The 21,717-nt window shown below is 41.4% G+C and overlaps 1 protein-coding gene across 18 annotated transcripts in view; it reads left to right on the top strand.

Moving 5' to 3' along the window:
• The window catches only part of TNS3 (tensin 3), a 265,299-nt gene that overhangs the window by 163,453 nt on the left and 80,129 nt on the right, over positions 1–21,717 (top strand). For 15 of the 18 annotated variants that reach the window (XM_068936082.1, XM_068936081.1, XM_068936085.1 and 12 more), the window contains 3 exons: positions 300–429; positions 1,420–1,485; positions 4,268–4,387. In XM_068936082.1, the coding sequence (XP_068792183.1) occupies positions 300–429; positions 1,420–1,485; positions 4,268–4,387 (316 nt within the window). The remainder of the gene's footprint in view (positions 1–299; positions 430–1,419; positions 1,486–4,267; positions 4,388–21,717) is intronic. The other 3 variants (XM_068936084.1, XM_068936083.1, XM_068936099.1) reach the window with 1 other exon arrangement.

Below are 21,717 nucleotides of genomic sequence, written 5' to 3'. Positions count from 1 at the left end.
TATAAGTCTGTGTTCCAACATTGTAATGACACACGTTATGATTCTGAATCATCATCTACTGGTCGGTGATTGATGGTGATGAAAGTAGTAATTATTATTTTTACACATCCAAAACTTGATCTTGCCTTGGGCCTGTATAATTTTAAAAAGATTGAGAAACCCATGTCCTGCTTGTTACAACATCAGTGGTGTCTGCAGTAAGTTGCACTGTGGCTGGTTTATTTAGACAACATACCCATTTGTGCAGAGTTTTAGAAATTGCTAACTGACATGTTTTGTTTTTATTTTTATTTTTTTAGCTAAAGTGTTATCACAAAAAATATCGGTCAGCTACTCGGGATGTCGTTTTTCGTCTTCAGTTTCACACTGGAGCTATTCAAGGACATGGCCTGGTGTTTGGCAAAGAGGACTTAGATAATGCCAACAAAGGTACTTGTCTTCTGTGGTTGGCTGGACGTCAGCGTGAGCAGGAGTGGATGTATGTGTCTGTGCATGAGGTTGTTACGTTCAACACGAGTACAAGTACATTTTCAAAGGGCTTTTCTATAATTTTTTTTATTATTTTTCAATTCCGATTCCTGTCTTTAGGAGATGGGAGTCTACTGTATGTTATTTATAACACCACAGCACAGCTAAACCCCTAATGAGGGATAAAGGTGGTCTTATGAGAGTTAGCTGATCAAAATAAGTCAGATACTCCTACGTAGCCCTTACCTCAACTTCTGACATGTGTAAAACAACAAACATTTATTTAAAATGGTGGCTTTCTTAGTCACTCTTGGAGGAAATAAGATGAGCTAGGAGCATCTCTTTTTAGCTGATGGAAACAGTGACAAAGTCTGATACTAAGTTTGTCTGAATATGGAACCCTTTTAATTTACTTCAGAATGGATGTCCAAAAATGGAGGCCAAGTTTTCAGACATATTTGAAAATCTGCATGGTGTTAGTCTGTACGTTTCAAAGGATTTCTTAATTTTTTTTTTTCAGTATTTATGTGTAGGATTGTATCTTACCTACCGTATATTACTGCCAAACTAAAACCAAACGTTTTTTCCTGCAGTGTGTGCCTATACAAAAGTTTGTGGTCAGGTATTGCAATTTAGCTAATATAGAAAGCAATTAGAGTTTGCTCCCAGGTATGTTTTCCTTTAACTGCCACGGACAGCCATGTCTGTTGAGAGGTACCTGTTTTTCTTCTTGGTTTTTGACTGTTCTTGGAAGCGAAAAACATTCCAGCTTACAGCTGTGTGGTCTTTTTTAGGGAATGTGGCTGTTCTAGAAGAATCTTGCTAGATTTAAATGAAAAGAAGTGTGACAAAAGTACCTGTATTAATAGCAATAGAAAATCTTGATTTCTGGGTGCCTTGCCACTGTTTTTGTGGGAAAGAGCTTGCTGAAATATCTTCCTTTGTTTTCAGATGACCGTTTCCCTGATTATGGGAAGGTAGAACTAGTGTTTTCAGGAACCCCAGAGAAAATTCAAGGTGAGTTTCTAGTATACTAAATAAATAAATAAATTTTGGAAGTGACCTCACTGGAATGTATTTAAAAAAAAAAAAAGTAAGTCATTTTTTTCTCTCTTAGAAAGTCTAGAGTTGAACTTCAGTGCTAAAGTACGCAATATAATTAATAATTTAAATATGAAGAGGTTAATGAAGCCCCTGCATTTACATCAGCATAAGAGTGATCCAACATTTTAAAAAGTATACCAGAGTGGTGGCTGACCATCGCTAGAGACCACTCCTGTATCTGTAGGAAACATGTTGCATTATAGGTAGCCTGCTTAAACGTAAGTGACAGCAGCCGTCCATCCCATAACATTTTTTTGGCTGTTGTTGTAAGTGATCGAGTTCCAGTAAGTGGGGAAGTTTGGACTGTCTTCACTTTAGCATAAAGAGAAATGGTTCCAGTTTTTCCTTGAGATGCTTCTGCTCTGAATCTGGTTTATAGAGTATATCCTGTATACCTCCAGAGTGTATTCTATTCTAATATTTCTAAATCATAAACAATTATTGACTGCAACAAGAAGGACTTGAATCATGCTTTATATTGCAGTTTAATTCTGTTAAGGATTTTGGTTTTATTTATTGCGTTACAAAAAGTATAGATTCTGCTCGAGACTGAATGAAAAACAAATACTCTGAACAGTCTGCATCTCATACATAATCCTGTTAGGTGTCCTGAGAATTGCATATTTTCCTCCTCTTTTTTCACCCGTTTGATTACTGAGAGACTTCTAGTAGCAGCAAGAAGTTGGTTTCTGTCCAGCTGAGCACAAAGATCTCACTTAGCCTGCTGGAAAGCCAAATAAGAAAAACAGTATAAATACATTTCACCAGCTTGATCTAAACGCTTCCTGGATAGTAAATCCCGTATTATGCTTGAAGAGAGGCCAGCTGACGTGTCTGAAAAAGGTTCAAAATTTGTTCAAACCCCCCTCCCTAGAGGGAAAATCAAATTTGTGTTTTTAGCAAGCTTTAAATTGTTGGAAAGTAAGGTTCTCATTAGCTGGAAATTAGTGCTCAATTTCTTTCTCAGGGGTTAACAGTCTGGGAAGAAGGGTTCGCCATGAAGTATTTATTTACAATTTCTGCAGAATTATATCCTAGAATAATTGAAGTTAGAGTAAACTGCAGAGAGTCTCTGGTCCGACCTCCTGGGCAGAACAGGAGCAGCCATGAGATCGGACCAGGTTGCCCGGGGCTTTGTCCAGTTGTGTCTAGAAAACCTCGAGGATGGAGGCAGCACAACCTTGCTGGAGAGCCTGTTGCACTGTCTCTCTGTCCTTGCAGTGAAAGTCATCTTCCCCTGTGTTGAGTCTAAAGCTCTCCTGTTTCAATTTATGCCTGCTCTTCCTCGTCCTCCCACCTTGCACCCCAGTAAAGAGCCTGGCCCCATCTCTTCGGTAAACGCCCCATAGGTCCTGGGGGGGCTGCTGTTGGGTTCCCCCGAAACCGCCCCTTCCCCAGGCTAAACAAGCTCTAGTCCCTTGGCCTCTCTGCGCAGGGTAAGCGCTCCAGCCCTCAGCCCTGGTGACCCTCTGCTGAACTGGCTCCAGTTTATTAATGCCTTTCATATATTGCATTGCCCCAAACTGGACATGCTGTTCTAGAAAATAACCTGCTGGGATACAGTTAGTAAGAAAGGGTGTACTTGCCAAGAAGATTAAATATTTCGGTAACAAACTTCCTAAATGTACTTTGTGATAAACCTGAGCATACAGACTCTGTACAGGTGGCTTTTTCTGCCTGCATACAAGGTTTCGGGGCCATGGTATTCTTGTCCTTCCGATTTTAATTATCCATGTTTTGAAAGGGGCACTAATCACAGCACATGCACCACACAGCAGTGCAGCAAAAAAGCACAGCACTGTGCTGCTTTAGACCAGTTTACAATAGGACCTACTTCTCAAGACACAGGTGAAAAATTGGTAACTAAGGATATATATATATTTTTTTTTTTAAACTCCCCGTCCTAGATGGAGGCAGAAAGCTGATTTGATCTGTATTGTGTATCTGTATTAAATCGGTGTCAAAGCCAAGTCCACGGTCATGAGTTCTTGACATTCATGCTTTGCTTTTGAATCACTGGACCACACCTAAATTCCTCGTGGTATACATTTAAAAGCTGAACATTATCTTTGCCTTGTTAAGGGCAGAAAAATGTGTGTTGCTGCTATAAATTCCAGGTATGTTTGGCAGAGCGTACTTCTGTGCAGCCAGACACATAAGGCAAACGGCCTGATCTCGGGCTCTGCCGGGAGGTTAGAGAACGGATGGAGCAACGCAGTCGGCACCTGGAGGGAATTGGCAGGGAAACGGAGTGGCAGCTTAGAGCTCTCCCTGTGTGCCTTTAGTGAGGTACTTCTCTGGTATCAGACGGGTAGCCTATAGCAAAATCTTACTTTATCATCCCTTTGTTACCATGTCTTTAGAAACACTTGCAGATTCGTTCTGAAACGTTCTTTGCTTTAACGTGCCTGACTGCAGATCTCGGCAGATCATCTGTGTGAGGGGCTGATTCAAGTTCAGAGCTACAGCATAATCAAGACGCTCACGATGAAATTCTTTGATGGTTCCTACTATAATGAAATGTAAATTAAGCTTTCATAGTTGCTTTATGTAATCTTTCTTCCCTTAGTGTTTCCTCTTACGTTTCGGAACATGGTGTTACAGTGGGGGTAGGAAGCTTCTATCGGAGGGGCACACAGACACGTGTGTGTATGTCATTACAAATGTGGCTATGATACCTTTTTTTCTCAAACAGATGTTAATTTTTTAGGATATGAACACCTTCAGAACGACCATGGAGTGATAGTTGATTACAATACCTCAGATCCACTGATACGCTGGGACTCCTATGAAAATATGAGCCCTGATGGGGAAGGTGAGTAATTTATCGCAAGGGACCAAGGCTGAACCTTTGGCAACTGTGCCAGTGTTTGAATAGGAGGAAGGAGAGCTCATTTGCTTGAACCTAATGAAGTTTTACTAATGTGGGAGTTAAGCAGCTGTTCGCTCTTGCCTGTTCAGCCACAGTGGCTCTAATGGAGAGGAAGCTGTACTAGAGAGATTCTTGTTAATATGTTGAATTGGACTGAGAGGCAGCAGATTGGTATAAGTTACTTAGTACTTGTAAATTTGCTACGAGGGGTTTTTGTTCTAAAGCTTCTAGTTTGAATTGTGATATGGAACTTCACGAGCAACAAAGTGATTGGTTTTGCAGTATAATGCAGTAATGACTGTATTATCTGGAACGTTGCAGGAGGTGCATTAGACTGTCAAGTCACAGGTAACCAAACAGCAAAGGGTATCCGTATTTGTGTATTTCTCCTCCTAAATGTATGCACTTCTGAATTGTCCTTTCACTACTTAGATTATTTTCTATATCTGCTGGTGCGTGCAAGGGATGAAAGCCTCCATTAGCAGCTTTCAGTTCTGACTCCAATGTGAATATTTTCCTGGTGCTTTGCTCGAGTGAATGGCGAAAAGAGCAGTTGTGCTTTTAATGGATGTATTTTTTGTGTGAGGACTCAGAATGTCACACCTGTGCGCGCACACTTCGGCACGCACACAAGCCGGACATTGTTACACGTAAAAACAAGAGAGAAGGTACTGAATGGATGCCAAAGTTCTTGTTTTTACAACTCTCCTATTACGAAATGAGAGAGATACACAGCTAGGATACTCAGTTAGCCACTCTCTGGGGTCAGTTTCCATCTATTTTTATAATCTTCTAGAATCACTGTTGGCCATCTAATAACTACAGCAGTGAGGGTTTTGGGAGCAGAGACAGACTGGGACCCCAGTATGAGGGCTCGTTAAGACTGTGCAGGATCTTTACAAGGAGTAGTATCAAAGAGACTGAATTTTGGCTGGAACAGAGTTCTCGATTTCTGTCTAGGATGTTTCCAGACCATGTGTGGGTTTTTCATTGTTGTTATGTGGTGCGGGTAAGGGTTTTTTGTTTGCTTTTTAGAGCTGTAACATGTGTAAACATAACCCGCAACAAGCAATGCATTGATGTCATAAATATTTTTGACTGCTAAGTTTGATTGGATAGATAAGTGTGACCTTCCCACCCTCATGCATTATATTATAGGTGGCTATATCAGTACAGGAAATTAAAAGCAGAGATAAATGTGTAGGCAACACACTGTGGGAAGTTATGTAATTGTATGTTGCTCATATCTCGAAGGCTTGATCACAGACCATTCACAAGTGCAATTAACTTGGCTTCCTGATGTTCAGAAGTCACATGTGCTACAAAATAGCCTTTTTGGGGGAGTATAATTTGTGTGTACGACAGGCTTTTAATTACCTGAGATGCACTGTAAATATAATGTGTTTGTCTGGATATTGAAATGTTTATTTTGTGTCTCTAGAGAAGTCACTACAGCAGAAGCGTTGCTAGAGAATACACCAGAAGCAAATGAGGTGTATCCAGATGTTCTCTTCTCAAGCAAGCATTTAAGAGACAACATAAGTGTGATCCCAGGGAGCACAACAAACGTTTCAGGCAGAGGATTTGTCTCTACAGAGCTTAGGCAAAGGATCAGGAGGGGCTAAAGCACATGCCTGGGGGTCGGTCAGTTTTTCTCTTAAGGCTGAGACCTGTACCCAGACTAAGCTTAGTCTGCTCTTTGGAGTAAATATAATCTGCTTAGGTCTTCCTTTACCTTGGTTTATAAACACTGGAACAGACTTCTTGTATATTGTGTTATATTGGTTCAATAACTGATGCTTTTGCATTAAAAAGACAGATTGGGTCCCGGTTTTCACCACAGGTGGGATACACTGAGTGAGATGCTAGTTTCACCCCAAACAGTGAGCAGTGTCAAAAACCTTTGAGTCTGAAGCCTCTGGCTATAACCTTGAAGACACGATGTTTTCTAAACCTCAGACAAGATTAAGGCGCAAGATCTGGTACAATTGGAAGGCTGTATAACAGTGGTGGTACGCTTAAGATGCAGAAGAGACTCGTACAGAGAGCCTGTTTCAGGTCTATTCCACGTAAGCTCCAGTTCTTGCCTTATGGAGGGACCAATCTTCTCAGCTGTGCTTGTTTTCAACAGGGATTTCAATAGGAATAATCTGAGAATTGAGTGCAATAGGGGATTTCTGTATTAGAGTTATACACCTTTTCATTTAAAAAAATCTGTGCCTGTGAAATTCCAGATCAAGATGGTCAGGAAGGCTACAGCAGAGCTTTGTGAAATGGACAGGATTGCCTTTGTAGGTATGTGTGTGTGTGGAATGACTGTTTCCAAACTGATGGGTTAAAATGGAAAAACAGAGATGAACAAGAAAGCAGTATCTCTCTTTTGAAATCCTACACCTATTTGGCCTTGTTACCAAAAGAACAAAAGATGAAAGGACATGATAAAAGAAAAATGTACCCAGAGAATCTTGATTTGTTGGCATGATACAGTGTTGCAGAAAGAAACCATTGCCTTTTAAATGATCTTGAACTCTTTGATGGTGGATGGTAGTGGTAGAGCTATTTACATCTGTACTGAGTAGGGGCAGACTGTGGACACTTCTCTCCCTGGATTTCGTTCCTTGTCCCTCATTCTTAACAGCATAGAGATTTTGACAATTGGGAAGGAAAACAATTATTTGAATTTCTTCTCAAAAATGCTGTTTCTCTTCAGATACCTTGGGAAATGTCTGGTTGTGTATTGCATTAATAGCCCTCCATAATAGATTGAAGCTTTTATTAGTTTCTGAGTTTGTATCAGATTTCCTTCTCCTCAAGTGGTACATTTGCACAGAGACTTCTATTATGCAGTTTGAAAAGCCTGCAGTTGAATGCAATATTTGGAACCACAAGACTCAGGTCTTCAGAGTGCCATGTAAAAGTCTGTGATGGTTACCATTATTTTTCTTGTGGGTTTAAAACTCATGCTACTCATCAAGTCTTATGCATGTTGTGGGCAGGAAAGGACAGAAATGACTTTTGATCTTGTTGAGCACGGTTTTATTTTTCAGCCTTAAGGCAGCAGTACCATACGATAGAGGTATGGGGATTTACAAAAGGTTGCTCATTTGCTGCAAAACAGCAGGTTGACCACAAAGATAGGCCACCTGTGGACACACATGGGTAATATCTTCTATTATTTCAAGAGATTGAAATATATCCCCTTTCCAGTTGATAATCATGTTTTTTCAGGACCTCATCCTTGGGTTTTGCAGCTCACATACTTTTATCTACGATTCATTATTACTCTTCCTTTTGATAGCTGAGGCCATATGCATCTCCTCTAGATTTAAACTGAACTTTGGGGATTTGGATCGTCCGTGATGATGTTTTGGGAATAGTATTAAGCAAAGTGGTGGACTACAGCAGTGAGGGTCCAGTAGCTATTGCTATGTTAAAAATTAGTAAAAGCAATTAATGTCCACAATTACAGCATTAGGAGTGGGGGGGAAGTGATGGTTCACGATAAACTGAAAAGAAATATTTCCTATGGGAACAGAAAGTTGAACGAAACTAGTAATATTTCCTCGCCCGCTTTGCAGACTTTTTTCATGTGCTTTATCAATTAAACTTACTAATACTTCTGTTTAAAACAAAACAAGAAAAAAAACCCCAAAATCCCAAGAGGATTACAGATGACAACTAGTTTTCAAAAATCCTTTCCCCCAACTGACGGTGGGGAGGGTAAATGGCAAAACTTTGACTTGAGACTTTTGGGTTGGGAGGGGGGATTAGCTCGGAATGGTAAGTTTGAGGATCGTTACTTGGCATAGTGGGCAAGAGACATTGTTACTAAAACAAACACTTCCAAACTGCTGAAAATGTAAAGCACCTTTTGGATAGGAACTGTAGGAACCAGCGGTTTGTATGGAATGTACAGGGGATCCTGGTATGGGCCTGGGCTCCCAAGTGTTGTGAAAATAAAATTATATGTATTAAAATAAAAACAAAATGTATTGTCAAAGAGCAGAAACCCTTTTTGGAAGGAAAATATGGCTGCTGTTACTCCTTTTGTGTTGTGTACAGCTGCTTTATCTCAGCTATGTTCTGAGTATCTGGCTAGTATATTTAGATTATTCTAAAGAGAGAATGAATCATCCATGAATAAACAAATCTGTCTTAAGGTGACAACTGTGGAGCGTGTGTGACTGGGATGCTGTTTTTGCCGTTTATACGTGTAGTATTCAGTTTGAGTTTTTTTTTCTTTATTAAAAAAGACAACTGTTAAGCATCAAAGATTAAAATTTGCCAAAATAGTATTTGTTTTAGATTGACTGAAGTCAGTGCGTTGGCTACAGGAATTACTTGATTCTTGTTCAATATGCCAGTTTAAGGCATTTCATTTATTTTAATGACTGCTGGATCCCTCTGCACTTTAGTCTGCCAGCTCTACAGACTGTGGGGGAAAAAAAGAACATGGGCATATGTTACAAATTGCTAAAAATGGCAAGAGGAAGACTTTCAGAAAGTTTTTACAAGGTGAGAACTTAAATGTCTTTCTCATTTGAATCTTGCTGTTCATTTCCTAGCAGAGTGGCTTTGCTTGCTAACAGCGTTTGATAATTGGAAAAGAAACAACTTTGGAAGGAAAAGGATGTTTTCATTCGAGGTAAATAAGAGTTGGACAGAATGAATCCAAATACCTGTATCTTGAGAGTGTTGGGTAACAAATTTTCTAGCCTGCCATAGCTATAATCAACACCAAATAGTCATAAATTGCTAAGTGTTTATAAACTGGCTTCCTGCTCTTTTCCCTTTTCTTAAGGAAAAATATCTAGAACTGTCTCCAGGTAGGCTATAGCCAATGTTCTGGTATGCACCCATGTCATGTGATTAGATGGGATGTTTGACTTTATTTGAATTTTTTTCCCCCTTTTCAACCCAAAGTAAATAGTTATTGAATAGGGAGGTGCCCTCTCATGTATTTAAACTTGTTTTCTCAGAGGGCCCCTTCAGTATTGCAAAACTCAAGGACTGAGACAAAACTGGTTGGCTTTGGTGCTTTAAAGGAATGCAAATGCTTACCAACGAAAACAGCAGGTTTGATGCCTTTTCTGGTGAGTGAAGCTGAAGAATAAATTAGTAGTGAATAAATGATAATTCTGGCTTTTAAACACCAGCTAGATGCAGTACTCTTGGAGACAAAGAGAGATTTGTTAGGAGGCTTTGGGGGTGGGGGGGGGGGAAGCAGGAGGAGATGTCCTGCAACAATTTCTCTCCTCCTGTTTGACAATGAAAATAGAAACAGCAAGCTATAAGATCTGCCATATAAAATGCTGCCAGCCTAAAACAGTATCTAAAGTACCTTGGAGTGTCTGCTTTAATTGATTCTATCTGAGGAAGCGTATCTTTTATTTCTTAATGTTTTGTTTGTTCTTGCTTGAATTTTTAAATGAATTCTAGTTACTGTTATTATCCCAGAGAGAGAGAGCGAATTGGTGATAAATTAGTGGAAAATGATTTACTTTGAATGCTAGTAATATTCATGGAGTTACAAGGTTTCATTTCTGGTTGTGCAGTAATATGTATCCGGGGGTTGTCCCTCTTCTCCTTTACTATAGCATTGATTGTAACAGTAAAGAAGTATGTTGCTAAAATATTCTCTTGGCTCCATTTGTACATCCATGCATTGGGGACTGAATACAGGTTCAGTCAAGCGGCTGTAGGACTGTGTTTGATTAACTAAGATAGCTTCAGTCTGTAATCTATAAATTCCGTAAGTTTTTTGGTTCTGTTTTGATTTTGGGGAGGGATAAACAAACCAAAAAAAAGTATTTAAATATTTTGGGCATGTCAGTTAGGAGCAGATATTGCTTTGCACCTCAAATTTTAGGGGTCAGACTTTCAAAGGACTTAAGGCTTCAAAGTGACTTTTTTTTTTTTTTTTTTAAGAGCATCTCTTATGGTATACCATGACTCCTTTTTCAAAGTTTAAGCATTTATTTAAGTGCGAAGCTGAGCTCTTGAGATGAGCCTGCCAGGCAATATATACATCAGAAATAAACGTATATTTTCCTCTTACCTCAGCCTGCAAGCATATCAATAAGGCAGCATCTGAAATGAGGAATTGTATGCATCTTACCCAGTGCGCTGCAACGTTTGATTTTGTTAGATACCATTTGTCAGTTCTTTTTTAGTTTGAATTTAGTCCAATTAAAAAAAAAAAAATCCCAATACAACTAGCCAGAGAGGGATGGTAACAGTTAAAATAAAATAAACAATTTGAAAAGTCTTGCATCTGAAAACAAGAACAGCTTACAAGCAGTTTCCCAGATTTTTACCCCAAGTCCCTGTTTTCTCCATTAGCCTCCTGCCTCTGAATATCCCTACTTTCCTTTCTCTTTTCTACGAACCCCTTTTGTGCTTAATTCTTTGTAGACTGCTATTTATACTCTGGTAGCTTCTCAGCCTTTCATTCTGTGAAGGTTATTTGAGGACATTTTTTTTTTCCCCTCCTAGTACCAATATCTTTAACAGTGCACAGGTTTATCTGAAGCACAGATTGCGTGTGTCACATACTTTCAAAGCTACTGCAGAGCTAATCATTTGATTTTTTTTTTTTTAATAGTGCTGTGTGTGTGGGTTTTTTTGGCTTTTTTTTAAATGGTCTCCAACTGGTTTCTGCCCTATTGCAATCATAGGCAGTGTTGTGTTGTTATCCCAAGGATGTATTCACTAGCCCTCTGTCAAAGGCCTTCAGTACCCTTTTTGACCCAAAGAACAAGAAGCAAAACTTTTTTGTGATTTTACGTTTAAGAGACATTCAAGGTGCTTTCAGATATATTTTGCAGTTCTCTTTTTATAACATTATGTGAAAGACCTCTCCCTTCGCCATCGGAGGATTCAGACAAACAGAATCTACGAGGAAGGCGATGCGTACGGCTGTGACTCACTTTCCCTCCTTCCCATGCTCTCTAAGTAGGCCGTTATCTCAGGGCCACATAACACAGCTTTTGCAGGCATAGTTGAAATTTCCTCCTGCCTCTCTCCCTGCCTCTCTCCCTGCCTCTCTCCCTGCCTCTCTCCCTGCCTCTCTCCCTGCCTCTCTCCCTGCCTCTCTCCCTGCCTCTCTCCCTGCCTCTCTCCCTGCCTCTCTCCCTGCCTCTCTCCCTGCCTCTCTCCCTGCCTCTCTCCCTGCCTCTCTCCCTGCCTCTCTCCCTGCCTCTCTCCCTCCCAGAATTTTCTCTGCTTCTTTGCCTGAACAGCTCAAAACGATACGTAGCAAATCTTTCTTCACCCAGTTTATTTCAGTTCTTGAGCAGACTTGCACTTGTAATATATGCTTCTTTCTTAGTCATATCAAATACAGGCTACGGTTCGTTGTTAATATTGTTAACTTAAACACTGATGTCCAAATCAATATCTCCTTCCATGTACAGGTACCACAGAAAGAAGCTTCCCTTCACCCATTCTTAAAATATATATACTGCCTCAGGTTGAATTTGAGTCCTTAAAGGCAGATGTGTGCCACGGGTGTGTGTCCCATTCCTGCAGCTGCTTCCTGCATGACGCCTCTCTCCCTCTCTCCCTCTCTCCCTCTCTCCCTCTCTCCCTCTCTCCCTCTCTCCCTCTCTCCCTCTCTCCCTCTCTCCCTCTCTCCCTCTCTCCCTCTCTCCCTCTCTCCCTCTCTCCCTCTCTCCCTCTCTCCCTCTCTCCCTCTCTCCCTCTCTCCCTCTCTCCCTCTCTCCCTCTCTCCCTCTCTCCCTCTCTCCCTCTCTCCCTCTCTCCCTCTCTCCCTCTCTCCCTCTCTCCCTCTCTCCCTCTCTCCCTCTCTCCCTCTCTCCCTCTCTCCCTCTCTCCCTCTCTCCCTCTCTCCCTCTCTCCCTCTCTCCCTCTCTCCCTCTCTCCCTCTCTCCCTCTCTCCCTCTCTCCCTCTCTCCCTCTCTCCCTCTCTCCCTCTCTCCCTCTCTCCCTCTCTCCCTCTCTCCCTCTCTCCCTCTCTCCCTCTCTCCCTCTCTCCCTCTCTCCCTCTCTCCCTCTCTCCCTCTCTCCCTCTCTCCCTCTCTCCCTCTCTCCCTCTCTCCCTCTCTCCCTCTCTCCCTCTCTCCCTCTCTCCCTCTCTCCCTCTCTCCCTCTCTCCCTCTCTCCCTCTCTCCCTCTCTCCCTCTCTCCCTCTCTCCCTCTCTCCCTCTCTCCCTCTCTCCCTCTCTCCCTCTCTCCCTCTCTCCCTCTCTCCCTCTCTCCCTCTCTCCCTCTCTCCCTCTCTCCCTCTCTCCCTCTCTCCCTCTCTCCCTCTCTCCCTCTCTCCCTCTCTCCCTCTCTCCCTCTCTCCCTCTCTCCCTCTCTCCCTCTCTCCCTCTCTCCCTCTCTCCCTCTCTCCCTCTCTCCCTCTCTCCCTCTCTCCCTCTCTCCCTCTCTCCCTCTCTCCCTCTCTCCCTCTCTCCCTCTCTCCCTCTCTCCCTCTCTCCCTCTCTCCCTCGGACATCCTGCCTGCTTACCTTCATTAGGCTAAAACAAAGCAAGAAAGAGTAACCTTAATTATGGTTTAGGTATCAGTATCTTTTTTTTTTTTTTTTTCCTGTAGCAGCTTGCTCACCTGGCAGTAGAGCTGTCGTGGCAGCAGCAGAGATGGAAACTGTAACTGAATAGAGCAAACTGAAAGCATCATAGCACACGTTAGGATTTGGTGCTTGTTTGTTCTATGACTTCCTAAGACCAGAAGGAGAAGCAAGCAAGTCCCCTTTGTCTGCATCTCAGCATACATACCCTGTCCTCCCCTTGCCTGTCTTCAGTCTAGCAAGAGTGGAAGTGTGAATAGAGGGCATCTTTTGCACTGGAAAAATAGGACATGCTATCTCTTCAATGAATGCATGTGCATGAGTGAAAATTCATGATAGTGTGCAAATGGCATATTTCTGAGGAGGACTTACTAAACAAAAGATAGACTTCAGTATAAAAGCAGTTGGGGGTTTCTTCCACTTTTTAAGCCACCATGAAGCAAGAGCTACCTTCTTTTGGTAAATACTTGCAGCAGTCCGGTTGTTCTGAATTAGTATTCCTGGGTTCAGATGTTATTACTGCCTAGTACTGATCTTGCTGAACCTCTATATGCATTGCCCTTTCTAGCTAGGTTCCTTTTCTGTGACACCATCCTCATGGTTCTACTTCAGGGTTTCAGTTAGCTGCTACACCACTCCTTTCGTAACAAAACTAACGACTTTGTGGTGCCGTAATCACCCTTCTCTCCCCATTAACAAGCATATTCTGATGAACACGAAGATCTGGTGACCTTCCACTTACAGATTGTGCATGGCTTTTATGTTTTTTGGGGAGGGAGTGAGGGGTTTTACTATGGAGGTGCTTTGGTCAGGAAAGCTGGATTCTAATTGCCATCAGTTTTTGAAGAAGGGTATTGGGCATGCGTTAGTGTTGGGATTGCCCTGGAACTGGCCATTTTCTTGTGACACAAACACGCTGATTAATGAGACATGTTAATTTCTGCCACTGAATACATGTAGCCAGTATTGAACTCTTCCCGGAAAGCTTTCTGCAGCAAGCATCTTCTGCAGGTATTGGTTCTCTTTAGAGAACCATAGAAAGATATGTAGCAGGATTTTTCCCCCTTGCATGTGTTTCCAAGGTGCTGTTAATACTTGCACAGGCGCTTCATACATGTATTGGTGGGTTTTTTCTTCTCTTTGTAAGAGAGTAGAATAAAGAATAGTCCTCCTGTGTCCTGAAACTTCTGATTTCAATGTCTCATTTTTAAGAGCGGTCTGTTATATTGGACAGTTTCTGCAGAATATAGCAGTCTGTTAGTGTCTCCTTTTAACACCATATTACCACAAGCATTTCTGATATTAAAATATAGTTGAATAACCTTCCAACCATGTGATCATAAAATTTTTGATGTGACCATGAGTGGAATTTTAGCTATATCAATAATAGTAGTGACGTTTAGTGCTGCCGGCTATGGTGTTTTGCTAGTTTTTCAGTGGTACCTGGCAGTTGCAAGTGGAGCTCTGCTAAACGGAGTCAACTTGTTACCCATGAATTGAATCAAGGAAAGAGTAAAGATTCCCTCTTTGAGATCAAGAGTTTTGACTTGTGAAGTCTTAAATGTTTACATATAGTTCCTTCTCGTTAAGGCCTATCTACGATCCGTTGCAAAGACTTCCGTTAACTTCGGGAGCTTTGGGTCAGATCGCTAATTATGATAGGAAATCAAGAGATGGGCCAGACTTCAGTTTTGCCTGAATATTGGTGATACCTCCCTCTAGATTTCCTTTTCAAACGTGGACGATATCTGAATGCCAAAGAAGAGCAGCCAGTTCAAACTCATTTCAGATTAAACAGGAGGAGGCAATTTTCAGTAAGCAGAAGAGAGGTGTTTTGTCAGAACCCAGGTCTACTTACTGTGGACATCTACTGATAGCGAAGGCAAAGGCTGCAGCGTTAGAGCTCTGTAAGTTATCATCTCTATTTCTGGAGTGTATCAATATACAGAAAATACACGTTGCCTGCCAAAAGGGGCCCTCCCTTTTTTTCGTACTAGGCACAGGCGGAAGCACTGTGGGACAGGCCTTCAACTTCAATAGGGAAAACATAATGTAGTTTCTGAGATGGCCCTGAGCACAGTACTATCTCCTAGGCAGTACCGGCTAGACTGCATCACATCGTTCTTTGTGTTCTGTATTGTTTCTCCCTCTTATTCTGGGTCAGGAAGAATGTTCCCTGATCTGTTAACCACTTAGGAGATCTGCTAAACTTTGGAAGTTTATATGATGCTTCTGGCATCAAGCGAAGTGTTCTTTTTAGTAAATATGCATAAAATATTCTTTGAAAGAATTTTGATTTCCAAGTCACTTAGGCACGTTTGAAACTTTCCACCAAAACTAAATATTGTGTAGTATATGCTTGCATTGAGCATGTTCAGATCATTTTCAGATATTCTCTTTGAGAAAGGTAAATATTGTCATTATTATCATAGACTATTATATGTTACTTCTACTATTGCTGTAATACCAAAAAAAAAAAAAAAAAAAAAGCCACAAGTCTCTTAATTTGGCTCAGTGCAATATCTTAGCAGTTTAGTTATTAACTCAGGTAATCAAAGAGTTATGCTAAATGTATCTGTACCCCTTTCTGGTAGATTTGTTTAGGAAACACCTGAAGATCAATTTATTGAAAGAGCCATGGAGTAATGAAGTGTTTTTATTAATTTTATTAATAACAATAATATTGCTTAATTACGCATTCCATACTCAACAGAAAGCATAAGTTTGGTATGTCAGCCTTCCCCCCCCCCCCCCCCCCCCCCCCCCCCGCACACCATGGTCCTATACTTTTTCAGAGGTGAGATCAGCAGCCATGTAGAGTTTGCTGCTTTGGATATGACTGTAAATAATTTTGCAGGAAGCCTAACAGTATAGCAAGAGAAAAGCTGTGACTCAAAGGTGAGTATGCTGTTTGAGCTGTAAGAAAGAATAATCATGAATTTTGAATCTCAGCATTTGCAATACATGCTTGGAGATTAATGAAATGTTCCTAAAGAGGGGCTTTGCTTTTGGAATGAATGAAAGAAAAGAGTTTCAAGTGGTTTGGTGATTTTATAATGCACTTAAACTTTGCTTAGTGTATTGTCCTTGTGGTGATGTTTCTATGCTATGACATCTTGTTATTCTTTTGCTGATTGTCCAAGTGCAAGTTAGGTTAGTTAAGTCCATGCTTAAATTACTGAGAAAAATTTGCGGAAGTAGAATCAAAATGGCGCAATAGATACTAGCTACTGTATACAAGGCTGCATTAATAAACCTATCGAGTCTTTTCTGTGTACTTTGGATCAATACACAAGATGTTATTTTCTTTTGATCCTTAATGGACAGAAGTCGGACAGTGTATTACAGCAGTGTGTCTGAGGGTGAATCCGTGCTGGCTTGCTCACACTCTGTTCCAAGCTGACTGGACAGATGCCAGTCTCTGGTCTAGAAGCTGTGCCTTGTGAAGCAGTTTCTTCTTACTCCAGAGTACTTGTAAAATCATTAAAGCACAAGTGTGATCCTTTTGAGTGGCTGGGCAATGTATATTAGCATTTGCATGGCATAAAGACATTGTAACCTGTTGATGTCCTCTCCTTTGCTTCTCAGAAAATTCAAGGTTTGAGGACCACCGCGTGTGACCTTGAGGCTCCTGCATGTTAGTGTTTTGCAGACACTACCCCCCTCCAAGTGGATTTCATTTTAAAATGTTCACTGCTTGTTTCTAGTACATGCCTCATTCTGTTTTTTTCAGCCTGCTTTATTTTTCTGTTAAAAGTTCAGGCACTTGAGAAGCATAGCAAACCAAACAGCTTCCTAATGACTTAGAGTCCAGTCCTAGTCTGTTGTTACTGCTGTTTAGTCATGCTGGAAAACTAGTCCTTTAAAATGGAATACTTTATTAAAATAAACATTTGCTTGGATGTCTTGGGTAGTCAGGGGAAGGAAAACCAGTAGTAGAAGAAGATTCCATACCTTTCTCCTTTCTTTCCAGGCCATTTTGTTATCTTCAAAAACTAATTCTCTAAAAATTTTCTAAAAACTGATTCTGTAATTGCCCGAGGAATGTTTATGAGCAAGGAACTGGACTTACAGTCTTGTACTAGTCTACTGAATCAGGACTTAGACCACAGTTTGAAAGTTCCAGTAATCCTAGTTTCAGGTCTCCAAATTCAAGAAAACACCATGACTGGACAATGCAAAGGTCTAAGCTGATGCGGATTCACAGTGCTGATCCACGTTTTTTTCCAAAACTTTTGATCGGTTGATGGTGAGCAGTTCATTTGTACAACCTTTATCTACAACTCTAACTATATGCCAAATTAAGTTTCGTCTGTACTCCAACAGTTAGTGTAAGCGCTCTGAGCTCTATACTGTAGGTCTCGCTTAGCAAATTTAAATGCCCCATGCCTGAGCTGGATCCGCTTGGCGTGCTGAGTAATCTGATAGTGTCTGCATCGCACTATGGATGTTCACAGAACCAGAAGTGCCCAGTACTGCAAGGAGTGGTCCAGTACTGCGAGGAGTTGCCCAGAAAGTCTGCAGTTGATTACAAACAAAGCATTAGCTAAACCAGTTGAGAGATACAGTTTGAGACCATTTTTCTGAACGTGTCCATGGCAATGTTTAACCTCTAGCTCTTTAAAGCTAGCTCAGAATCCCAAAGCATTCCTGCTGTGATTGTGTGGAGTACCGCTAAGGCTATCCAGAATACCAGAAGCAATGAAATTACAGCAGCGTGGTGCTCCGTCTGAATTAATCTGTGCTGCAGGGAAGCTGTCTACAGGATGAATGAATTTGTGCAAAGCTGATGTTACTTCATCCAGGTTTCTTCTGGTACCCCAGATAGCACAAATGTCTCAGTATTGCCCCTCAGTCTGCATTTGGGTATGCTGAATGCTAATGGCCTAAGATCACCAAAAACGTGCAGCATAGGCTTACCCAGTTTGCAAAGGAGCAGAAGTAGTGCAGTTCAAGTAAGGAATACAGCTCTTTTTCTCTCACAGTCCCAGTGAGTCCAAAACAAAAGTTGTTTCTTAGGTGAGACTCATCAATGTACACTGAGAGTGTTGAATATGCGCTTTGGTTTCTTTTCACATTTTTGAGACAGACGTTGCAGCTTTTAGCTTGCCAGCAATGTCAGCAGCATTCCACTTACCATCGCGGAGGAGAGAGCCTGTTCTCTGGTTGTCAGAAAGTAATGGCTGTGTAGCTTGTATGTGTGAATTTACTCATTTTATCAGAATCCTGATTCTAGTGTAATATGCAGTCTGTTACTGATGTGTAAGAGCAGCATCACTTGAGCAGATGTGTAGTGTATCTTTTTGAAGTAGGTTTGAACTTAGCTCCTTTATATAAACCACAGTGAACAGGTAAGATGTGCGCTATTTTCTGTTTTGTGAATGTGAGGGCACCTTTATTGCTTGTCCTAGTGAGAACTAATAAAGCTTTGACGCTCTCTGGAGTAAAAAAATGACTGTTGCCTAGTGGCATGGCCGCCTTGTGGGGATGTGTGCATACGTTTGTATTAATGTCCAGAGCAGAAGTTTGTGGGCTGCAGTGTGGTGAGATACAGCTGTTATTAAAGGCATAAGGGCTTGCGGGAGCTACCAGGCTCTCTCTCCCTGGTCTGAGCTGATTCATTGCAGAGACAGAAGGAGCCAAAGCCGGCTGTGGTTTGGGAGCTCGCGAGCAGCAGCCGCTACATAAAAATAAGCATTATCTCTGAAGGCTCTCAAGAAAGCTTTTTTTGCCTGAGAACTCTGATCATGCACAGTTTCTTGAAGACTTGGATGAGAGCGGCTAACGTGGTTGTTCAGTGCGGGAGAGCAACGTCTGTTAAGAGCTGTTTGTTTTAGGAAAAAGGCATCAAAAGCAGGCAATCATAAGTGCGTGGCTAAATAACCTGGGGGGGGAGGGGGGTGGGTTGAAACTCGCTCGGCTTCATTCGGGTATTGAAACAGACTGAGAAAAGGACCACTGTAAGGAAATAGCTTGTAGACTGAATTACCTTTTCAGCCAACACTTTTCCACTCCTCCTTGGCTCCAGGAGTTCAGATTTCATTGAACCTGATTGTCCCCTCAGGCTCCTCCCTTGTGTTTACATTTTCATTTGCTTTTTCTGGCTGATACAAGTCTCATGCTTCTGAGCAAGACCATTTACCTCCAGCAGCAGGAACAGCAGCTGTAGCTCGAACAGCAGGAGCAGAGAAATTTCGTGCCTTTTTAAGCTGGGGTGCTTGCCTTAACTCTGGCTTTCCTCTCTGCAGTCTTTCGCTTAAGGGAGCATTAGTTGATTTAAATAAGCCAATGATTGACTCCTGCAGAAAGTTCCTGAACGTGCTTAGTAAAGAGGTAAGAAGCTTTCTTATGGTTTAAGAGCTAGAAATACAGACCACATGTATTTCTGTATGAATTTTATAGGAATTATATGGGAAGAGTTTGCAAGGAATGAGGGCCTGTGCGTGTTAGGGAGAAAGGAAAAGACAAGCACACATAAATAGATTTAACTTTGAAGGAATGCAGCTCTGGACTTGTCCAGGTTTGCCTGAGGGTAGAAATATTTATTTCTGAGGTTGAAAGAAATAATCCTGATCTCCTGTAATGTTTCCTGCTGCAACACGATCAATGGTACGCTGTGCAAAAGCTCGTGCGTTTGCAGCTTTTCTCTGCTTTCTGTTCAGGTGGACTGGATCAGAATGGCTGTTGCCGGGCTCGCGGTGTACGTGTTTGCCTAGCTGGCTTGCGTTTGTGTGTGTTTTCACAAGTGGTGAATGGACAGGGGGGTGGCTGTGGGGGCAAGTCAAAAGGCTGAAAGACTGAAATGTCTTTTTACTCGCAAGCCTGCCCTCAGGTATTTGGATTTCGCGAAAGGAAGTGCCAGGAAACACAGGCTTGGAAGGAAGCCACTGCATTTGGTATGCGTTGGTATTTCGGCTTCTACTTTTTATATAAGTTGCTCTTTGTATGTTAGGTATGGGAATGAAAGTACACACATACCCTTTGCTCTGAGGCTTTCATTTATAAGGAGCTCCCTGATACTAGTGTGTCTGTAATTCAGAATCGGTGTGGGAATTTTGTCAGACTTGAGCCTGGGTAGTTCAGGGCCCCTTCAGTCTGGGCAGCTAAATTCCAGCGTTACTTAGGGCTCCACTGTTGGGCACTTCCCCTGTTTTTTTGACAGCTATGTTACTCCAGCGTTTTAGAGTGCTGCTTCCTTGGAAAAATTGAGAGCAGGGATTGAGTTGTGTATTGAGATGAGGTATTTAACACATGAGGCCTTTTGCAGTGCCACTGCTTAGCAAGGTGCACAGAATAAAATTTCGCTTTGCTAGTATATTTTCAAATTTCCTTTTGCCCCCAAGTGTTCCCTGCCTGCACGCATAGCTTCACATTTCTAATTAATTATTTTTTTAGGGGGAAAAAAAAAAAAAAGCATGCTGCCCAAAGCGAAGTGTGAAAGTGTTAGTGTAGAGATATTCCAAAACCATGCTTTAGAAAAAGGTAATGTACAAGATTAAATAGTTATTTATATAAGGAGGGGTTACTTCAAAGCCTTATATTTTCAAGGTTATAGTATTTGAATAATTCATTTCTCCTGGTATTGTGAACAAACAAGCAATAATAGAAAAAGCCTAAATCTTGTATTTCCTGTGACTGCTTCGATGTTCTCTACTTCCTTCGCGGTTGGATAGTGTTGAATCTTTGGAGATGTAGTTGTGGTAGTTGTTTCAATTTAGATAAGTCATATCTAAATATTCTGTGGATTGCTCCAGTGCAAAAACATTCCTCAGGCTGCCTAGTATATCGTTTAGGTAAAACCATTGACACAAATGTTGGCTCTGTGAGTAGAGCGTGGTACCCGTATATTTAATTCCTCCATAGCAGAAGTGCTACACTGTGAAATGTTTCTTCCTCTTACAGCATTTCATACCTTTGGAAACCAAGTTTGGGGTGGGAGGGAAGCTTTCGGCAAAGAGGCTTTTTACCTTAACAATGAATTGTATTTTTTCTGTTGATCTTGGAGTGGAAAAATCATACACAGATCTGAGGTAAAACTAAACCCTTAGTGCTGCTTAGGACGTGGGGCATGGTAAGAGAGATTTTTCAGTCATGGATTTCAAATGGCACGTGATTTCCATTTGCTTTCAGTGGGGGTTGTGTGCCTGGCTGCTGTTAGGGCCACCTATAACTCTCCCACCGCACCAGTCAGAGACATTAATTCTTAATATCAGTGCTGTCTACACTGGTTGAGTTTAGTTTGCACGACTGTTGTATCTGTGCTGAATGTTAAAAGAAAAATTGGGATGGATGGATGAGAGATACATTTCTAGAGAGAGAGAGAAATATTTGTTACCTAAGAATGACTGTCGTTCAGAGACATACCAACTGCAGTGCGTTTCCTGATTACTGATCAGTGCCAGACATAGGAATTTTTTAATAATTCTGGATAATTACATGTAAGTGTTCATGAGGGGGAAAAAATGAGGAGGAAATTAATCCAAGAATACTTTGGTACAACTGTGCAACTTTGAAAATAATTTTGGGTTTGTTACATGCAGTATATTTCACCAGTTTTCATGATCAGGAGCTGCAGATTTGAAGATTCAGACTGTTCAGGAGCAGCTGTTTAGCTCTGTGTCTAATTCTCTCTCATCCGTTTACTGGAATACAATGTGCAGTGACATAATTCTTCAGTGACTATTTGAGGTTTCCGAAAGGGCAGCTGCTTACTAGAGAAAAGTGGTTTAGGTGCAAGTA

Source organism: Struthio camelus, chromosome 2 (assembly GCF_040807025.1).
Source record: "Struthio camelus isolate bStrCam1 chromosome 2, bStrCam1.hap1, whole genome shotgun sequence".
Lineage (NCBI taxonomy): Eukaryota > Metazoa > Chordata > Aves > Struthioniformes > Struthionidae > Struthio > Struthio camelus.
This window is presented reverse-complemented; position numbering and strand designations above follow the sequence as displayed.